General features: G+C 40.6%; 2 protein-coding genes and 1 long non-coding RNA gene across 3 annotated transcripts in view; all 3 read right to left on the bottom strand.

Moving 5' to 3' along the window:
* LOC138980133 (transmembrane and coiled-coil domains protein 2-like) overlaps positions 1–4510 on the bottom strand; it is a 155737-nt gene extending 151227 nt beyond the window's left edge. Inside the window, exon 1 of the mRNA XM_070352963.1 lies at positions 4494–4510. The gene's annotated coding sequence lies outside the window, so the exon portion shown is untranslated. The remainder of the gene's footprint in view (positions 1–4493) is intronic.
* Positions 354–1727, bottom strand: LOC138980119 (uncharacterized). Its single transcript, XR_011460243.1, has 3 exons — positions 1588–1727; positions 1223–1328; positions 354–851 (listed from the first exon to the last, which is right to left on the bottom strand). It is a non-coding gene; the product is annotated as an uncharacterized lncRNA (long non-coding RNA).
* Positions 4511–6887: 2377 nt separating the features above from the next.
* LOC138980137 (enoyl-CoA hydratase domain-containing protein 3, mitochondrial-like) lies at positions 6888–18314 on the bottom strand. Its single transcript, XM_070352970.1, has 10 exons — positions 18187–18314; positions 17066–17190; positions 16338–16467; positions 14458–14529; positions 13968–14001; positions 13321–13405; positions 11814–11923; positions 10649–10707; positions 8010–8116; positions 6888–7261 (listed from the first exon to the last, which is right to left on the bottom strand). Exons 1-10 carry the CDS (start codon positions 18247–18249, stop codon positions 7162–7164), a joined length of 885 nt encoding a protein of 294 aa, XP_070209071.1. The 5' UTR covers positions 18250–18314; the 3' UTR covers positions 6888–7161.
* Between the last annotated feature and the right edge of the window lie 2255 nt (positions 18315–20569).

Genomic DNA, 20569 nt, shown 5'->3' with positions numbered 1-20569 from the left:
AAGTATTGAATGACGCATGAGCGCGTATGATTGTGTGCATGCGTGTTGAGTACCGTGCATGTTCATTCAATCAGCGCTCAGCTTTCAACAGTTAACGTTGATATAGCACTTACTGTTAAATGAACTTCCGCCTCTTTCTCTCCCCCCCCCCCCCCCTCTCCCACCACTTTTTTCTCCAAATCCGCTGTTTGATACTGCTAGCAAACTTTCAATGCCAGTATAAAGATAGGTGTTAGATTCTCTTTTGGTGTACCAATACCACCTCAGCCTGCCACCCCCGACAACCATCTGATCATCTCCCAACCCTTTCAAAACACCCCCCACCCCCCCTCTCCTCCTCCACCCGTGCTCACATGTCCGTAATTACTACTACTTGTAATTTGCAAGTTCGTGCATAATTGTGAAATGTAGACGGCATTATCACTTCTTTCCCAATACTCATTGAAGGTCTTCTTATTTTTCAGCAGACGACTACTGAGAGTAAGAGTCACGAACGGCAAATAGTCTAGGCATATCCATCACAGTATGGGTCAAATCTGAGAGGGATCATCAATTTGGCTGCCGCAGTTCCCTGTCGCTGGCTGAATTCACCGACACTGCTTCGGCTCCTTGGCCGAAGGGAGGTAACTTTCATCTGCTGCGTTTAACCCGCTTTGCAGAGTAATGGGACTTGCTTCCAGACGCTGATAAGGTGAAGTCTAAAGAGAGGGGTACCGACTACCAGGTCAGGTGGGTTGAGTTATAGTGTGTGTGCGTGTGCGTGTGTTTCTGTGTGTGTGTGTGTGTGTGTGTGCTTGCGTGCAGAGGGGGACGGAGAGAAAGAGTGAGTGAGTGTGTTTGTGAGTGTGATACTTAGGCCCAAAAAAAAAATTGTCTGTTTCTGGTCACCCGACTGACCCTAAATTTCGGCGCCAACCCTAAACTTTTTTTTTCCAAACTCAAAAATTTTTTTTTTTTTTTTGGTGGTAAAGGACAGGGTGGGAAAATGAACAACAAAAATGTGTGAAAACGAAAGTCCGCTGACGATTGAAGGGGCATAACCCTACATCACAGTCTCTATGTATAGTGAATCCAGTCTCTTTGCGTGATTTTTAAAGTTAGTTTTATTGGTCTACATTTGGGGTAAAAAAAAAAAATTAAAAAAAAAATTTAAAAAATCCCTACCTACCTACCCTATTTTTTTTAGCCATGTTACCAGAAACAGACAATTTTTTTTTTTTGCCTTATTATTATTTCTTTTTGTTGTTGCAACACCATGTTTTCGTTGAATTATACAGCTCAACTAACAACTGAAAATAAATCTAGCAATTGAACAAAGGTTCAATGTCCTCCCTGTGACAGGGGAGGCTACCGCTCCTTTCACAGCAGACTCTGCACCCGAGTTGTTGGCCTTTAAGTCAACACCCGTGGTTTGTGAGATTCTGTTTGTGATGGGGTCTGGTGGTTTCCGATTGTCTGTATGTTCATGGAAACCTTCGGGTTTGCATAACAGTTTTTATAGGGCTTAGAAATTAGCCCTAACTTTTTCAATCCTGTTTGATTGCACTTCGCTTCCCGAGGTGATCGTAGTGTTTGACACACGATTACATCTGTCTTATTATTATGTACCATTTATGAAGATGATTTTAATATCAACTTTTATTTCATGCTAGCAATACACTGAAAGTACTGTCTGCTTACTAAATCACAACAGATGACAGTTTTGTGCTGCATCATAACACTTGAGAATAGTGAAGAGAGGGCGGATTGTTAAGTAGGTCTGGGTGTAGTCAACACAAAACAGAAACTGCACACAAGTGTTCCTACAATTATTAGCAAAGACAATGAACCCCAGTACAGTGTTAATCGGTTCGGGAGGTTTACCCTCACCATTAGCAACAGTGGAACAAGTATTGAGTGTCAGTTCCATAGGATAAGCTGACATACAGGAAATCCCTACTCAACCCATCAGTAATAGCGCTGTGCATTAGACCTTAGACAATAACTACACAGTGTGAAAAAATGTATATTTGCAGTATATTACAATCCCCAATGCAAAAATATATAGATTTGTCATGATAACTCAACATAAATTTATGAAAAATTACAGAAAATCATGATTTGTTTGTTGGTTCACTATTTTCAGGATAATGGAGAGAGAGAGAGAGAGAGAGAGAGAGAGAGAGAGAGAGAGAGAGAGAGAGAGAATATTATCACTTTATTACTATTATGTAATTCATTAACCTGTTCGATGCCAGGAAATATTTGTATATGAAGCATTAACATGATATCAATTGACAACTTACAGTGTGCCCTTGATGTATAAATGAATACAACAATACACACACAAATTGTTTGTTTGTGGTTTTTCTTCTTCTGTTGTTGTTTATTGAACGGTTTGTTGCTCGTTAAAGCAAAGCAAGTTACACTGGATGTCAGCTGATGTCCTACAGGCAGTGAAATGGTTAAGAGCGAGAAGGAACAGCACAAGGGTTAAGAGAGAGAGAGAAACAACACTATCTACAGTGTAATCATTAACCCATCAAATAATATTTAACCAAGTCCTACGCCAAACTGTACTGCACTAGAGAATTTCACAACCGATAACAGAACTTTTTATTTGCTCTCCATAACATCCTCCCAGTGTCTCTGTGCAAACAAGACAGTCGGATCTGTTAACCCTGAACACACACAGGAGGCTCACATCCATAAAGTGTCTACCACAGGCTACCCTGCCACAGGCTACCACAAGAAGCAGCACTTTAGTTTCAGGGCAGGCAATTTGACTAATTCTGACAGGGCTCTGGAATCCACTGTGTATAATTCCAGCCCTTTGTTTATCAAATGGACGGCAGGGCCTGGGAAACAAGAAGCTGAGTCTTGTGTTGCTTGGGCTACATCCATAGGCACATGCTGTTGGATCATGCAAGCATGAATTAATATTAACATTGTTAAAACAATATTTTTAAAATTAAGCCGGAAGGCACGCCTCCCCTCAGATATTTTGTGAATAAATGAAGCAAAATCTCTGATACAATCTGGGGATCTCGAGAATGATCTCTGGCACCTTGAAAAGAAAGTTCAGGTTCTTTGGACTAGACGCACAGGCACTGACTTTAAGCTGGATCTCTAAAGAAGAAATTCTGAAGGTTTGGAGTCATGAAAATAATCAAGAATTTTGTTTCTACATTGGCATGGTTCTTGGGATACACCCAAAGGAGCAGTTGGATCTTTCACTAGTTCAGAAAGAAAACTCAATGTTCTTCAATCATGAAAATACTTTCAGTCTTTTGTTTCTCTGACTCTGAGTGAAGAATTCTGGAGATTCTCAATCACGAAAAGACAATATATCTCATTGTCAGTCATGAGTCTACATTTTTAAAATCACACCAATAAAAAATATATTACCTCTTCAGACTGGCCTATTTCCCTTATTCTAGTCATGTCAGTATCCCTTCAAAATAGTTAACAAATTTAAATTTACTTTCACAATTGAACAACAGTAAATTCAAAACATCAGAGAGAGAGGAATTAACATGGCTTCCATTGGAAGAATGTGTGCAAAACATTATAACTGATGATGGTTTGATAATAAATTAACCCATTTTTTCAAATGTATGCATGATAAAGAAAGAAAGAATAAATATTGGAAGACTCCTTTTTTCCCACTGTTGTAATTTGCTGCATAATATTATTCACATGTATAAGGAATGGTTTAGCATCAAAAAGTTTGACATTTTTAATAATTGATATATAATATGCTGAAGAAAGTGCACACACACACACACTTACTAGGGCGCGCGCCCGCGATATATGCATGCACACACTCTCATAAAGACAAAGAAGAGGACCCCCCCCCCTCTTGCCAGTGACATTATTAATTGCAACATGCAAAACAATGGATGCATTTTAACACAAAACTCAACAGCTAGTAGTAGTACAAGAAATGTACAACTTATTTAAGTACTGTCGCTGCTCCTCTCAGAAAATCTCAACTACTTTAGACGTAGACGCACATCCTATTCCTAGGGCACAAATACCCATTCCCGATCCCCCATAAACTCTGCCCATCTATAAACAGAGGCCTGTCAATGATGGTTATCTCTTTCCGGTGTATTTGCTGGAGATGTTCCTCGCCTAGTGACTAGTGTGGTCACAGCGATCGAAATTCAAACGTTCAATCACGCAGGAGGAAGTTCCCCTAATGTCAGTAATGAACCACGATAGGTACTCAATTTTCTTATCGCATTCATGGCTGAATCCCTCCCCTGGTGTGGCCTAAATATAGTCAATAATCCATTGGAGGATCTCCCACAGACACGAGCGCGCACACAGCCCCAATTTCGGTGACAATGCCCCCCATGGAAGAAAACATGCAACAGACGAACAGTTTGTTTTGCGAGACATCAAACAGCCAGTACCACCAACGATCCTCAACGGACCGAGCTAGCAGACTCACAAAAGACGCCACAGTACCAAAACACACGTTTAAATGAACAAATAAATGTACTTACCAATTATAACACAAACAGCGCCAGAAAAAGTGCCAGAGAGCAACTCAGGTCACCAAGATCAGTCTGCTGCTGGAAGACCGGATATAGATGCTCCGTACGATCGACATGCGCCGTGGTCCAAGGGAAGCAACTCGGGAAATGTGTCGTCTGCTCCAAAATCGATAGAACGTGCCGTTGTCAAATTGTGCCAGTTAGTGTTTGTGACTTTGTAGAAATGACTGCGTCTGGTGTTTATTCAAGGTTGAAAAGACTGTCTACAGGGTTATTACTGTCTGTGTGTGTATGTGTGTGTGTGTGTGTGTGCAAGTGAGTGAGTGAGTGAGTGTGTGTGTGTGTGTGTGTGTGTGTGTGTGTGTGAGAGAGAGAGAGAGAGAGAGAGAGAGAGAGAGAGAGAGAGAGAGAGAGAGAGAGAGATTCCTTTTTTATTTCAGTTCATATGGTGAACATGCATTATTGTGATTTCAGCACTAGTGTGTGCCTATCTTTCTATGTGTACATGTACAGTGTTTGATTTGGGTTGCATGTGTCTCTGTGTGGCATTTAGCTATGGTGATTTCTGTCTACAGTGTGTGTGTGTAAAATAAAAATGTTCCCACACATGCCTTCTCACCCCTCAACACACATACACACACACTGCACACAAACACACGCACACACACACACACACACACACACACACACACACACACACACACACACACACATAATTATATATATATATATATATATGTGACACACACACCTTTTTCCATAAAAGGGTGCGGTTTTTTCTCTTTAAATAACCATGCAGCTACTACTACTAGTATTATGCACTAGTCTTCATTGCACACCATCTAAGTTTGTATTTTATCAGATTATCATTGTTTCAAGTTCAGTTTTTCAAACCAAATAATTTTGCTTTGATTAATATAAATGTAAAAATCCCACTTTATTCTCATGCATAGATATATATGTGTAAATATATATTAATTATATATAACACAAACTCATAATGTTCAGGCTCTCTCACTGAATATAAACATGTAACTGCAAACATCCATAGACCATTAAAATTTTATCCTGGACCGCCAACTAGCTCTCTCTCCGCTCTTTCTCTCTATTACGAGGTAGCGGCCTCTCGCATTTAGGAACCTACGCTTACATGGCCTTTCAGAAATCAGGGGGATGTCATATCCGGTGTCGATTGTAAACATGGACGAAGTTGCCGAGGTAAGTTCTGAAAATGCTAAAATAAACTCAGCTAAAGTGCACATGGAACATGTTTTTCGATGAGTTTTGTTAAGTTTAGTTTGGAGTTTTGGAAAATCCAGTTCATTGTCACCTCCCATTGTCACAAATAACTGGAGCGTGCTTTCTTTTCACTGTCTTCGAATCGCTGGAATTTCAAACCGGACGCTAAGCGCCCCTGAAAGTCGAGCGTCGTAACCTCGAAGGGTCACGTGACGAGTTGGCGGTCCAGGTTATTTGGTCTATGATACATCCTAGCTATTTCATTCACATACACATATTACAGCAGAAGCAAGGTAATACATTCTGTAAATTCAGTAACAACCCCCATAGCATGCTAACGTTAATTTGCATGGTTAGATTTTGGTTAACGGTTAGCATTTAATCAATCAATCAATCAATGAGTCTTATATCGCGCATATTCCGTGGGTACAGTTCTAGGCGCTCTGCAGTGATGCCGTGTGAGATGAAATTTTATACGGCCAGTAGATTGCAGCCATTTCGGCGCATATTTACCTTTCACGGCCTATTATTCCAAGTCACACGGGTATAGGTAGACAATTATTAACTGTGCCTAAGCAATTTTGCCAGGAAAGACACTTTTGTCAATCGTGGGATCTTTAACGTGCACACCCAATGTAGTGTACACGGGGGGAGGTTCGGACACCGAAGAGAGTCTGCACGCAAAGTTGACTCTGTGAAATAAATTTCCGCCGTACCTGGGATCGAACTCACGCTGACAGCGGCCAACTGAATACAAATCCAGCACGCTACCAACTGAGCTATATCCCCGCCCGTAAATTAACGTTAGCAGAAAACAATTTAAAGGCAAACATGAAATTAACATAAAATTAACGTTAGCAAGCAAACCGTTATCATGGAAAACCTTTTTCAAACGTAAATTTAAAGTTTGCCTGAAAACAATTATAAAACGGTTTGCAGTGAAACATTAAAAAACGTTAAATAAACGTTAACACATCACCGTTCAAAATCAAACCTTTTTCAAACGTTAATTTAACGTTTGCTTGAAAACGCTTAAAAAACAGTTGCAGTGAAATGTTAAAAAACCGTTTTTGTAATGTAACGTTAACATATATAATCGTTCAAAATAAAAAAAAATTTCAGCATCCCCACCCCCCCCCCCCCTTTCTCCCCCCCCCCCCACCACACAGTTCAGGAGGGTCAGAGGGTATTAAAATATAATCCTTGAGTAAATTAGTATGTGTGTACATTTTGTGTGTGAGTGTGTGTTAATTGTACGTGTGTTGTGTGTGTGCTTGTCAATGTCCAGAGCAGTGTATTTGCAAAATAAAAATCACTCACACCTATAATGTACAGCTGCATGATTAAATACAAATTAAAGTAAAGACGGCACAATAAAAACGATGCTTTTTTGGTGTTGCTTTGGGGATATAACGTACTGTTAAACCAAATGTGATTTTCAATCTTTCCAATTTGGTTTCCTTTTCTCAATAAAGGCACCAATCCCCTCCTTACAGTCTTGCAACTGTAAATTCTCCACCATTACTTTCTCTGAAAACCTGCAAAAATCAATGTTGTCTTACAATGTCTGTATACTACATATCCACAGTAACAGTAACTTCTCGGACTGACAAGAAAACGATGTATAAGAAAGAAAACTGTTGATAAACTGCATATAAAACTAATCAGGAGTAAGCATTCTGAGCTGGTACAGTGAAAGCCCCATTATAAGACCCCCCCCCCCCCCCCCCCCCCCCCCCCCATTTAAGACTTCCTCCATTTTAACACCCTGTTTTCTTGGACTTTCTGTTCATAACCTCTGTAAATTTACCCCCGTTTTAAGACTCCCTCCTCTTCAAGACCTGATTTTCTCAGATTATTGAATGTATCAAAGGTGAGGTTCCACTGTAGAAGGAAAATCAATCAATACTCTCATGAAGAAGGAAGCAACAACAGCTCATGTATACAAGCATGTGCACACACACAAACGTCTGTCTGTCTGTCCGTGTCTGTCCGTGTCTGTACCTCTCTCTCTCCCTCCCTCCCTCCCTCCCCCTCTCTCCCTCTCCCTCTCCCCCTCTCTCTCCCTCCCTCTCCCCCTCTCCCTCTCCCTCCCCCTCTCTCCCTCCCCCCTCCCTCCCTCCCTCCCATCTAAAGTCGGGGTAAAACCCGGGAACACGCCCCTAATGGGTTAATTTGCCGTGAGGACGTAAAACTTAAATTTCTCTCTCTCTCTCTCTCTGTCTGGACAGTGAACTAACTTTGACATCAACATCTCTTTGACTAAAAGAGGCAACACAAAATTACCTGTAGGCGGCTTTCTTTTCCAGACTCATTTGTGAGTAGAAGGCAGCCTTCCCTAAGGCTATCACATCCTTGCTGTATTCACAGATTTTTTTGGCTATTTTCATTGTCTGAAACACACACCAGGAACAGACAAATAAAAACAAGATATAAGAAAAAGGCATCAAAGATATGCAAAAGTGAAGAATTGACACAAGATAATTCATTGTCCATACAATTGAACAATGGATGGAAAAGTGTGATCCGTCTGACACCATAAGTACTCCAGACAGGCATTATATGCCCACATCTATACTACCCCCCACCCCCTCCCTCATACACACACACACACACACACACACACACACACACACACAAGCCGTATATATCTATCTATATATATGAGTTGTTCTTCAGTACTGGTGACAGAAAGGGGGAAAAGTGGTCAAAATTCAAATCTCTAGTTTTGTTTTTGAAATATTGCTTTTCATAAAGCAGAAATACTGTAGTATCTGTTGTACATAAGAAAAAAGCACTGGTTCACATGGTTCCTACATAATCTAACTTTTAAAGCTGGTTCTTGTGTGTCTGTGTGTATGTTTGTATGATGACGATAGGACCCGAAACGGCTGCACGGACTGAGACAGGAATTGCAGAGAATGTTCTTTGCCACTCGAGTCGTGTCATAGGGTACTTTTGGAATAGCAAATTTGAAAGGATTCTTCAAAAAACGGCGGAAAACATTATATACCCTGTGAGCTATCGAGGATCCTCCCCGTCTGGGCTGTCGAAACATGGTCTTGTTTAAAGACGTTGCGGCGGGGAGATACACTCGAAGCACATTTAGCGAAGTTATGTTGCCAAATCATCAAAGATCAACATTTCACAACACGGATCGATGCACACAGTCGAAATAGATGTGACTTTCACACGACCGAAGACCACTTACTAGCAGACTAGCAGACGACAAGATCTAAATATTTAGATCAGTGAGAGCAATCCGTTGAAGAACAGTTACTCCGCTTATTCGTCTTCAGTTAAGCTTATTTCCCCTGCCATAAGTTTCCTTGCAGATCTGCAGTCGCGTAGTGAAATGAACTAGTGTCATCGGAAGATTCTTCTCAGTCAATGATCAAAGCACAGTAAGTTCTATGGTGACAAAAGTCACTTTCGGACAACACGACGATTGACTTAATTTATGAGCCGAAAGGGAACAATATCGACAAGAATGTACGCATTTGACATTAAATGAAACATTCATAGACAGTTTCCAACTCACCAGATCTGCCAAAGAGTCGTCATTCGTGAAAAAACGATGATTTTAATCAGACAGGTATCGGAAACAAGCCTTGGTCACCTGCGTTATTCCTTCCAAGGCGACGTGACGGCGCCACATTTGTTTGTTTATGGCTGTTTATCGCGAAACAACACAGTTGAAATTTGTGTGTAAAATACCACAAATTTGTGGTGAATCAGTTCGTCATCTGCGTTTTGATTGTAATTAAGTCAGATTGGAGTTACTTTGAATCGAAGGCGAGGGTAACCTGCGTTATTTGTGGGACATCGTGAACAAATTTGATTGCAATATTTTATACAGAAAGTAAATTTCAATGATTCTGGCTCAGACTTGTAGATCTGTTATGCAGTGTGTTGGTAGTGTATCTGCTTTTCTGCTATGAAGCTCATTTGGAGTGATACGCTGATCGAAGTGGGGTACCCTATGTGGGACATCAGCCGTATGCAGATTACGCCTCAGAACACTCTCGCATTTCACAAAGACAACAATAATTTGCAACATTTCAAGAACTGCATCAGTTTTATTAGATACTATTTCAACAACAACAGCACAAACACGACTATTATCAACAACACAGAACGGGAGGTAAGTCTTCAAAGACGCACCAAGTGTGCGTTCCCGTTTTTGGACGCCATTTTTGCTGGCATTTTCACAGTAAATCTTAATATTTCCATATCTATTGAATGATTTTGGTATTTTCTTTGATTGTGCCGATTCTCCTATCTCTCTGGCATGTACTGGGTGCTTTGTGACCAGTTTCTCCCCTAGACTGTATTGAAAAATGCGTCCGTGTGAGCTGACCCCCACTTGTGACCAGCAGCAAAGAACAACTCATATACGACTTGTGTCTGTGTGTCTGTTCGCGATGCACGGCCAAGGTTCTCGATGGATCTGTTTCAAATTTGGTGGGCATATTCAGGTACACCGGGGACAGGACACAACCTGGTCGATGAGATATTTCAACACGTGCTCTCAGCGCGCAGCGCTGAACCAATTTTGGTTTTTTTGTCTGGATCCACTACCAGTAACTCTTCCTTATCTTCTCCAGTGTTTTCAGCGTTTACCTCCCTTCCTTCGTGTGGCGTCAATCCATATTCCCGTTTCTATTTTTAGAAGGTCACTGTCGACAACGCTCAATCCATATTCCTGTTATACTATTTTTAGAAGGTCACTGTCCTGGTGAAGCCGGGTATTACTCTTCTCCAGTGTTTTGCACGTTTATCTCCCTTCCTTCGTGCGGTGCGCCGGCAAAGCCAGCGTACACCCGGCGAAGCGGGTATTCATCTGGTATTATATATACAAGAGCACACACATGCACATGTACACACACACACACACACACTCACATGTAAAAGTACTACATTACCTCTTCTTCTAGTTTCTCTTCGGGAACAACTTTGCTGACCAAACCATGAAGCAAGGCATCTGTTGACAAAATCACCAGTCAGTCTATACAACTGCAAAACAAATCAAAAGGTTCGTACAGTGGTACCTGCGATGAAAGGACACCCTTGGGACCAGCCAAAAGTGTCCCTACATTGCAGGTGGCCTGTCATGACAGGTATACTTTGGTAGAGATAATATAACAAGGGACAAGAAAAGGTGTCCTTTTAAGGGAGGTGTCCTCTCATGGGAGGGTCCACACATCGCAGGTACTGCTGTACCATGGATTTATATAATGCTGCGTCGCTCACAAGTAATAACGGTTTTAGGTGTAACGAAAAAAATAACAGGGCCTGAGTACAGTGATAAATACAAGACTTATTTTGAAAAATACATACATCCCCCATGGCTGCCCGCATAACAAAATCGTTTTTCTCGTGTTTTGAACTTGCCAGTGTTACAGCACAGAGCAGAGTCCGTCCCGCACTTTGCTTTGTGTACATCACGTGGCCACCCAAACGATGCAACATTTTCACACAAAAAACACGTTTATTTGTTTGCTTTGTCTGTATTACACATTTCTATTTACATTTACCACTGACATACCAAATTGTATACTTTAGTTTGCAAGTGAATCGTTATCATACAAAATAACGTTATCACGAGACGAACAGAGATCGTCTGCTTCTCAACTGTTTCGCGCAAATCATGTAATATCTATTTTTGCGGAAACCTCCCGAAGAAATGCAATGTCAACGGCTTTCACCTGCAACAAAGTCGTGCTTATTTGGAATGTGACGTCCTGTTCTTCGTCAGTCACACCTATCTCGAAAACTAAGCGTCGCACAGATCGAACCAGCGCCCTTCCATTAATATCTGCTGGGATGCTACACTGTTTGGCACAATGCGAAGAGTTCATTGTGCAAAGCACAAGCCTTTAAAAGAAAATACAATAAAAACGGTAAAACTTGCACTTTCGCAGAATTTTTATTCTTAACGTCTGTAAACTTATTTTCATTTTTAGATTACATCACTTATTAGGACCTAAAATTCTTACATTTTTTTTAGGTCTTAATCAAAATGTAAATGCCGTCACACATTTAGCTGTCTGCCTGTGTCATCGACATGAATAAAAGATGCTGCCTCACCATGAGCGGAAATGGGCTGACCCGTGAACATCATCTCCAGAGCCACTTTCCGGGGCACAGACCGACCCACTGCGACCCCAGGGGTCGTACAGAACAGACCCACAGCAACCCTGCAAAATGAGTCTCCGGTATAAAGTATGAAAGCTAAATCTGCTTTTCTACCTTAAAAAATGTGGAATGTTATTGTAAAGTATCTTACTTTGATACTCAATTGATATAAACTTCACTACATGTAGTGTTATGAATAATAAGTTTTCCCTCTTTAACATTCACACCACAACAGCAAGAAAGCAGCAAAGGTTTATTTATAATAAACTACACATGCAATCAATTATTCACCATTCACACTAAACAGGGTTAATATTTCACACGCAATACAAAATCACTTATATCAACACCTAATATTTAGATGTGTCCTGGTGAAGACAATGACTTAGGAAAAGAGATGTGGACGATGACGATCGACAACAACAATGGTGATGACGACAACAACAACAATGATGATGGGAACGATTATGATGATGATGTTGATGAAGATGATGATTAAAGGCTGACATTGTCCTATTTAATTACTTCCAGGGCTTTTCCCATCGTTGCGGGGATGTATAAATTAAGCTTCCTGCAAAATTTTAGCTTTGAAGTCCTTACCAATTACAAGAAATAATTAATTCTTTATTGCTATGTTCTCCAGGACTTGGGCTATTTTTAGACTGTCAACATAGGCAGTACAGCGTCGCCAATCCCCACGTGAAGGAAATCGCTCACCTTCCACGTGCAAAACGTAGTGATATTGACACGCCAGATTAGCGCGGTAGCGTATTGTGCTAAGCAGGAAAGCGCGCTTTTCTGTATTCTTGTTAACTTCGCAATTTCCGGGAAACATCCACTTTCACTTTGAGACTGTTTTGTTTACATTCGACACTATCAAAACCACTTTGCAATACTGAAATAATTTGTTCTGTGTTCAAAAGCTACAGCTAATCGTTATTATATCCCCTTAGGTACAGTTTTATAACATTATTGGCACATGTAAACAATAGGAATTAATGAATGAACGCTACGAAAAGGGCAGCCTTTAAAAGCAACATACTGATAAAATCCTGCCTGCTCAAAAGAATGACATTCACAATCATTCCTCAAAGCCAGTGGACACAAAAACCAGGACGCCTCATTCGTCCACGTCAATCTTCCAGAGACTTTAGCACCTCGAATCCAGTAGACAACTACATCAGGAACAATAGCAGATGCTTCACTGTGCCACGCTGTAACACTGAGCAATACAGACATTCGTTTTTCCCAAAGACTGTAGTGGCCTGGAACCAATTAGATGAAGAAACTGTAACCTCGGCATCGACCGAGAGCTTCAAGTCGGCGCTGGCAGTAGCCAGACGACGATAAAGAACTAGCTGCGCACCCCCCCACTCCGCTGCAACAATGCCAGACATCTGGATGACTTGTTCTACAAGTGCAGCGTAACAGACAGATACAGATACACACAAAATCTCACCCAGGTGTAGCAAATCTGGACTGCTCAGTGACGACAGCGATGTCAGACGTAGCCACCAACTGACAGCCTGCTGCTGTGGCTAGCCCTGGTTAACAATGCGTGAGGATACAACTATCACTTTGTTAGCAGTAATTTTCATCTTGTCATCATTCAGACAAAAATAACAAAGAAAATATTGAAGCTCCGTGTTTGGTGTAACATTACATACGTTGTTGTTTCTATTATGCAGTTTAACCTATTTACTGGGGTGGAAAATACAGAAAAAAAGATTGCCCTGTTAAAATATGTTCCGCATCTAACATTGTTGTTGTTGCTATTGTTGTTGTGGTCCTACCAACAGGAATTGTATACTTGAATGAACAATAAAGCACATCCCATCAAAATGAAGCAGGTCAACAAGGTGCAATCAATCAATCAATCAATCAAATCAATACACTCTCTCTCTCTCTCTCTCTCTCTCTCTCTCTCTCTCTCTCTCTAGATCTCTCTCTCTCTCTCTCTCTCTCTCTCTCTCTAGATCTCTCTCTCTCTCTCTCTCTCTCTCTCTCTCTCTCTCTCTCTCTCTCTCTCTCTCTCTCTCTCTCTCTCTCTCTCTCTCTCTCTCTCTCTCTCTCTCTCTCTCTACTTCCTAGTCCCTTTCGTTTTACCATGGATTTGAGCAATAACAGGAACTGGCAAATCCTGAAACAAAAAAGCATACAAAGCTTATTACTTATTTACTGTTGTTATAGTACCACATGTTCATGTCAATAAAGTACACTACACACAAGAAAAGCAACCCAATATCAAAAAGCACAAATAAACTCTAAATAAAAGACATTCAAACAGACAGATAGACCGACCGACAGTCAGACAGTCAGACAGACAGACAGACAGACAGACAGACAGACAGACCTGACAATGAATCACGCTCAAAGTGCACATCAAGGGCCTCTCTCAAGAAAATAACTGAAGAAGATAGAATGTAATGATTATTTATGGAACAAAAAATACAAAACGCTTTCTAGCTGGGTCAAAAGGGATTCAAAGAATCGTTGCATTGTGTGTGCGTGTATGTGTGCGTATGTATGCGTGAGAAAGCGCACGTGCGAGCGTGCATATTATTAAGACAGATACAAAAAGCCTCCCCAACATTACCTGAACCAGATTCATGACACTGGAGCAGGTGCTGAAGACTTCCTCGTGGTACTCCCTCCCAGTCTTATCGGTCTGCGGAATGTAAAGGAAAAGATTCATTTTCTTACACTACATTGGGGTGTGCACGTTAAAGATCCCACGATTGACAAAAGGGTCTTTCCTGGCAAAATTGTATAGGCATAGATAAAAAATATCCACCAAAATACCCGTGTGACTTGGAATAATAGGCCGTGAAAAGTAGGATATGCGCCGAAATGGCTACGATCTGCTGGTCGATGTGAATGCATGATGTATTGTGTAAAAAATTCCATCTCACACGGCATGAATAGATCCCTGCGCCTTGAGTCCGAGTCTGGAGATACGCGCGCGATATAAGACTTCATATATATAAAGAATAGACTATTTTTTGTTTACAGATTCTTATTTTTATTCAATTTTTTATTTAATCTTTTCTCTCTTGCTATCTTCCTGTCTATTTTTCCTAACTTAACTAAGTCTCTATTAAATAACACTGCCAAATATAGGCAGCTGTACTCTGTCTCCAGAGGAGGCAAAGCGGTAAAGTGGAACCCCCCTTTTAAGACCCTCCAATATAAGACTCCCTCCCTTTTAAGATCATGTATTCTCAGATGTTCTGTTTTTAACCTCTGTAAATCAGGCATGGGAATTCCAAAATTGAAAAAACTCTGAAAATAGGTCAAGGTTCAGGGGCCGCGTAGGTCTGGTGGGGTACAGGGGCAGAGCCCCTATGGGGGGACCAGGGGGGCAAAATCCCCCGGAAGAAAAACAAATTTTAGCATTTAAGACCAATATTTTGATCGTTTTTCTGTAAGCAAATAATGGATAGAGACAATAGTATATATATATATAATTTAATTTACCTTTTTCTTGCTGCGGACAATTTTTTATTTTTGCCGAAACGTAATTTCCTTTTTGCGGAAATCCGCGATTTAGCGGACAATTCCCATGCCTGGTAAATTGACCCCTATTTTAAGACTCCCTCCTTTTTAGGACCTGATTTTCGCAGATTTTTGAAGGTCTTAAAAGGGGGGTTCTACTGTACCAATCAAAATCAAACATTGTCTGTTGACAGAAAGAGAAGAAGGCAAAGCTCGGATTGGAATCTTGCTGCAAACGCTATGTGTATTTTACCAGTTCTTTCAGAGGAGGCAAAGCAGTACAAATCAAAATCAAAATGTTTTAGTTCATAGAAAGAAAAAATAGGCAAAGCTTGGATGTGAATCTTGCTGCAAACGCTATGTGTATTATACCAGTTCTTTCAGGGGGTAAAGCAGTACTACTAAAAATAAAAATGTTTCAGTTCACTGAAAGAGAAGAAAGCAAACTTCTGATTGCAATCTTGCTGCAAACGCTATGTGTATTATACCAGTTCTTTCAGAGGAGGCAATTCGCAAAGCAGTACAAATCAAATCAAAATGTTTCAGTTAATAGAAAGAAAAGAAGGCAAAGATAGGATCAGAATCTTCCTGCAAACGCTTAGAGTAGGGTTGTTCTCTGGAGTTGGGTACCACAGAGATATATTGTTGATAAATTTGAAGTTGGTTCTGTTTTTGGGTCCCATATCACAGTTTGGTACCCAGCTCCAGAGAACAACCCAGTCTTCTTCTTCTTCTTGTAGATCACTCAGAAAAAAACAACCCAGTAATATAGCAGTTCTTTCTGAGGAAGCAAAGCAGTACTAATCAAAATCAAAATGTTTCTCTTTATAAAAAGAGAAGAAGGCAAATTAACTCTGATTGTAATCTTCCGAGAAAATAGCATATTCATGTGCTACCGGCTATTAAGTAACGCCTCTTAAGAACTAGTCTATAGGGATATGTTATTTTGGAATCTTGCTGCAAAAGCTATGTGTATTATACCAGTTCTTTCAGGTCATGTCCAGCGGAGAAGACAGGCCCTGTGTGCCGGAGGATGATGACACGCAGATCTTCGCTGTCTGGCGTCAGGGCCTGGTGCAGCTGGTTCAGCATGTTGAGAGACAGCGCATTTCTGAAATGAGTTCATATGTTGCACTCGATCAGTTGACACAAAATTGGAAGGCCGAATCTACCCTGGAGAACACCTCTTGATAATGACCACCTGCCCCATTACGACCACTAAACAAATACCAGACAAGGGTCTCTCCTTTTTACTTACCATTTCATAATGACCACCTGCCCATTATACGACCACCTCAATTAATCCCAGACAAGGTTCTCTCCCTTTTACTTAACACCTGTCTAAAAGGACTACTTTTGGTTAGCCCCTTGGCAAGGTGTTCCCTTTGCAGGTCATTACAGACAGGTTTGACTGTATACTAATTTGAAACATAAACCTTGTCACAAACACACCTTCAACTCCTCATCAACAATCAATTTTAATTGTTTATTCTAAATATATTTGCTTATGAAAACATTCACATGTATAAATAGCAAGTCATTAGCATTAATTACTGTGAGTTAAATCAGACTCAGCATGAGCTAATGCTACTTTGGATGAACTACATGTCTTTATTGCACCATCTACATTATCAGTACATCTAAAATTAAATATATATAGTTATAGGCCCTCTCATGTAAAGTTTCTTAAACTTGACAGAAATGTTTACCGTTTCTTCGGGTCATTGAGGCAGATGGTTCGAATCCCATCCACCTGAGTTGTGATCAGCAGTGGGTGTGGTTGAGACTCCGTCTGTGTGTATCTTGATGCTGTCCCACTTATGGAACGTATTCCCTGCATTTACCGTTCAACAGAATGCATTAAAGATCTAGAAGTCAATTAAGTCGTGTGAAGCAATATCAACACATCAAGTCAATCTGTCGGCCTGAAACTACAACATCAACCTGAAAACCTTTCAACACCAAGACCACAAGTAGCATAGGCTTGACTAACCCAAACCCAAAGACCGAGACAGATTGCGCTTATCTCAGTGAAGCATGTAAATGTATACTGTAGACAGTAGAGACAGTGACAAAAGGTCAGGTGGCATGTCCACTGTCCCGAATGACATACGATTGCTGAAATTTGACCATGCAACAAGAATAAACAAATTAGAAATAGGTAGTAAAAAGGATGTGAAAACTGACTTCAATTGTTGATCAGTATTTTCTATAGGCCTACCACTAACTTATAATATACGCACACATAGCTGTTTGGCAAATGTATGTTGCATGGGACACCGACATGAAACTAAAGGACTATTTCCCTCCACAGAAATTACACATCAAGTTACACAACAGTCGTAAAAACTTGATTACAGCAGTCCCTCTCATGAACGGACACCCTTGGGCCATAGCAAAACTGTCCGTACATTGCAGGTGTCCGGTCACGGGAGGGGTGACCACACCACCCCCTCCCCCATACACTCACACAGAGACACACAAACAACAGGATTGAGTCTATGCTAATCACTTCTTGTGGCTACTAAACAATAAACTCCTAATACTTCTTTTAACGTTCTGTAAAAAGGATTTTTATGAAAAGTGTTGAAAAGAAGAGATAAAATAAATGTGTCCGTACATGTCAGGTGTCCGCTCACGCCGGGGGCCGTACATTGCAGGGACTGCTGTACCTAAGTGCTATCAGTGAGTGTGCATGCAAATGTATGAAACCAAACGAATTATCAAATGAAGACAGAAACACATTAACGGACAGAACAGCACAATGATCATAGAATCATAGACATGAACAAGCACAATTAAAAGGGCCGGTGATGACTTTCTGTCGTACATTCGCACGAAAAAGTTTCCCAAACTTGCACAGTGGAGCGCATCGTCTGCTGAGGGCAGCCATGGTTGTCCGACGAGAGTGCCTTCCCCTGATCAACCACAGGCCAGTGATCTGTGCTACAGGCTTCCGATGACACACACGTTTTTAAACCAGTGCCATTGGCACCCACTTTTCATATATTTTATTTTGCTGGGAAATTGAGCAAGCAATTGCCCGTTAAATGTCTCATAATTGTGTCAGGGAGATTTTTTTCGGTCTGCTTTTCATATGAACAGGAATCGTTTTTATTTCATCAAAATCATCCATTTGACATTTCAATGTTGTGTCAAATCAAATCTTTTTCTACTTTCTTCTAAAAGTTCCATTTACATAATTTTTTTACAATTTTCCGATTTTTAATGACCAAAGTCATTAATTAATTTTTAAGCCACCAAGCTGAAATGCAATACCGAAGTCCGGGCTTCGTCGAAGATTACTTGACCAAAATTTCAACCAATTTGGTTGAAAAATGAGGGCGTGACAGTGCCGCCTCAACTTTCACGAAAAGCCGGATATGACGTCATCAAAGACATTTATCAAAAAAATGAAAAAAACGTCTGAGGATATCATACCCAGGAACTCTCATGTCAAATTTCATAAAGATCGGTCCAGTAGTTTAGTCTGAATCGCTCTACACACACACACACACACACACAGACAGACACACGCACATACACCACGACCCTCGTCTCGATTCCCCCCTCTACGTTAAAACATTTAGTCAAAACTTGACTAAATGTAAAAAGACCAATTTATTCAAGCCTGCTTTTCTACTAGACACCCAAGTTTCACCTACGGTAAATCTGTGCAACTGTGTTGGTTTAGGGTAACCCGACCAACCCTTTTTTTCATTTCTCAAAAAAAAAAACAAGAAGGGCAAAGCCCATACGACTCACATGCTTGACCTTGGCCTTTATTCCTCCGAAAGCGGCGTATGGCTGCCTTAATGGCGGGGTAAAAACGATCATACACGTAAAATTCCACTCGTGCAAAAAACACGAGTGTACGTGGGAGTTTCAGCCCACGAACGCAGAAGACCTTGGCCTTTACATGACCTTCAGGGTCAAGGTCAAATAACTAAACCTAGCAATGACATCATACACTAAGAACTGCTTTACACATTTTTCCTACCAAAATACATGTGACCTTGACCCAAGGTCAAGGTCATCCAAGGTCATGCAACACAAAGCTGTTAATTCAAGACATAGGAAGTACAATGGTGCTTATTGGCTCTTTCTACCATGAGATATGGTCACTTTTAGTGGTTCACTACCTTATTTTGGTCACATTTCATAAGGGTCAAAGTGACCTTGACCTTGATCATATGTGACCAAATGTGTCTCATGATGAAAGCATAACATGTGCCCCACATAATTTTTAAGTTTGAAACAGTTATCTTCCATAGTTCAGGGTCAAGGTCACTTCAAAATATGTATACAATCCAACTTTGAAGAGCTCCTGTGACCTTGACGCAAGGTAAACCAAACTGGTATCAAAAGATGGGGCTTACTTTGCCCTATATATCATATATAGGTGAGGTATTAAATCTCAAAAACTTCAGAGAAAATGGGAAAAATGTGAAAAATAGCTGTTTTTTAGACAACATTTATGGCCCCTGCGACCTTGACCTTTTGAAGCAAGGTCAAGATACTATGTATGTTTTTTGGGGCCTTATCATACACCATCTTGCCAAATTTGGTACTGATAGACTGAATAGTGTCCAAGAAATATCCAACGTTAAAGTTTTCCGGACGGATGGACAGACGACTCGGGCGAGTACATACTCACTTTTGCTTCGCATGCGAGTCAAAAACTTTTGGCACATTTTGCGAACCATACCGAGACTAAGGGAAGTAACCTCCTTTAAAATCGACTAAATCTAAAATAAATTAAAAAAATAACAAGAAGAGCAAACGCTCGATCGAGTCACTTTCGCAGTTCTGAATATTATATGAGGCATCAGATGGACAGGAAGAAATTGCTATTCACAACACAATGCATACCTGAAGAATTCAAGACATACCTGTGACCTTGAAAAAGGTCAAAGGTCACCAAAGCAGACGTCAAAGTGTAGAGGTCACTGGGAGTCACGTTCACATAAAATTTGAGCCCGGTCACTTTTATAGTTTCCGAGAAAAGCCCAACGTTAAGTTGTGTGTTGCCGAACAGAAAAGGCTAGTTATCTCCCTTGTTTTTCTGATAACGTTCGTAAAAGGCTACAGATGTAAATACTTTGATGTAAAGAATAATCCTACAAAGTTTCAATCACATCCGATGAACTTTGTCAAAGATATAAAATGTCTAATTTTTCCTTTGACGCTGACCTGTGACCTTGAAAAAGGTC

The sequence above is a fragment of the Littorina saxatilis genome, linkage group LG11 (assembly GCF_037325665.1).
Source record: "Littorina saxatilis isolate snail1 linkage group LG11, US_GU_Lsax_2.0, whole genome shotgun sequence".
Lineage (NCBI taxonomy): Eukaryota > Metazoa > Mollusca > Gastropoda > Littorinimorpha > Littorinidae > Littorina > Littorina saxatilis.
Note: the sequence above shows the minus strand (reverse complement) of the source record. Positions and strands in the feature narration are given on the sequence as shown.

Coding starts and splice junctions, on each gene's coding strand:
- LOC138980137 (XM_070352970.1), bottom strand. CDS start 18,249: ATGGCTGCCCTCAGCAGACGATGCGCTCCACTGTGCAAGTTTGGGAAA. Junction 14,002..14,457: donor GTGTCATGAATCTGGTTCAG/GTAATGTTGGGG, acceptor TTTTTGTTTCAG/GATTTGCCAGTTCCTGTTAT. Junction 8,117..10,648: donor AAGAGAAACTAGAAGAAGAG/GTAATGTAGTAC, acceptor TGTGTGTTTCAG/ACAATGAAAATAGCCAAAAA.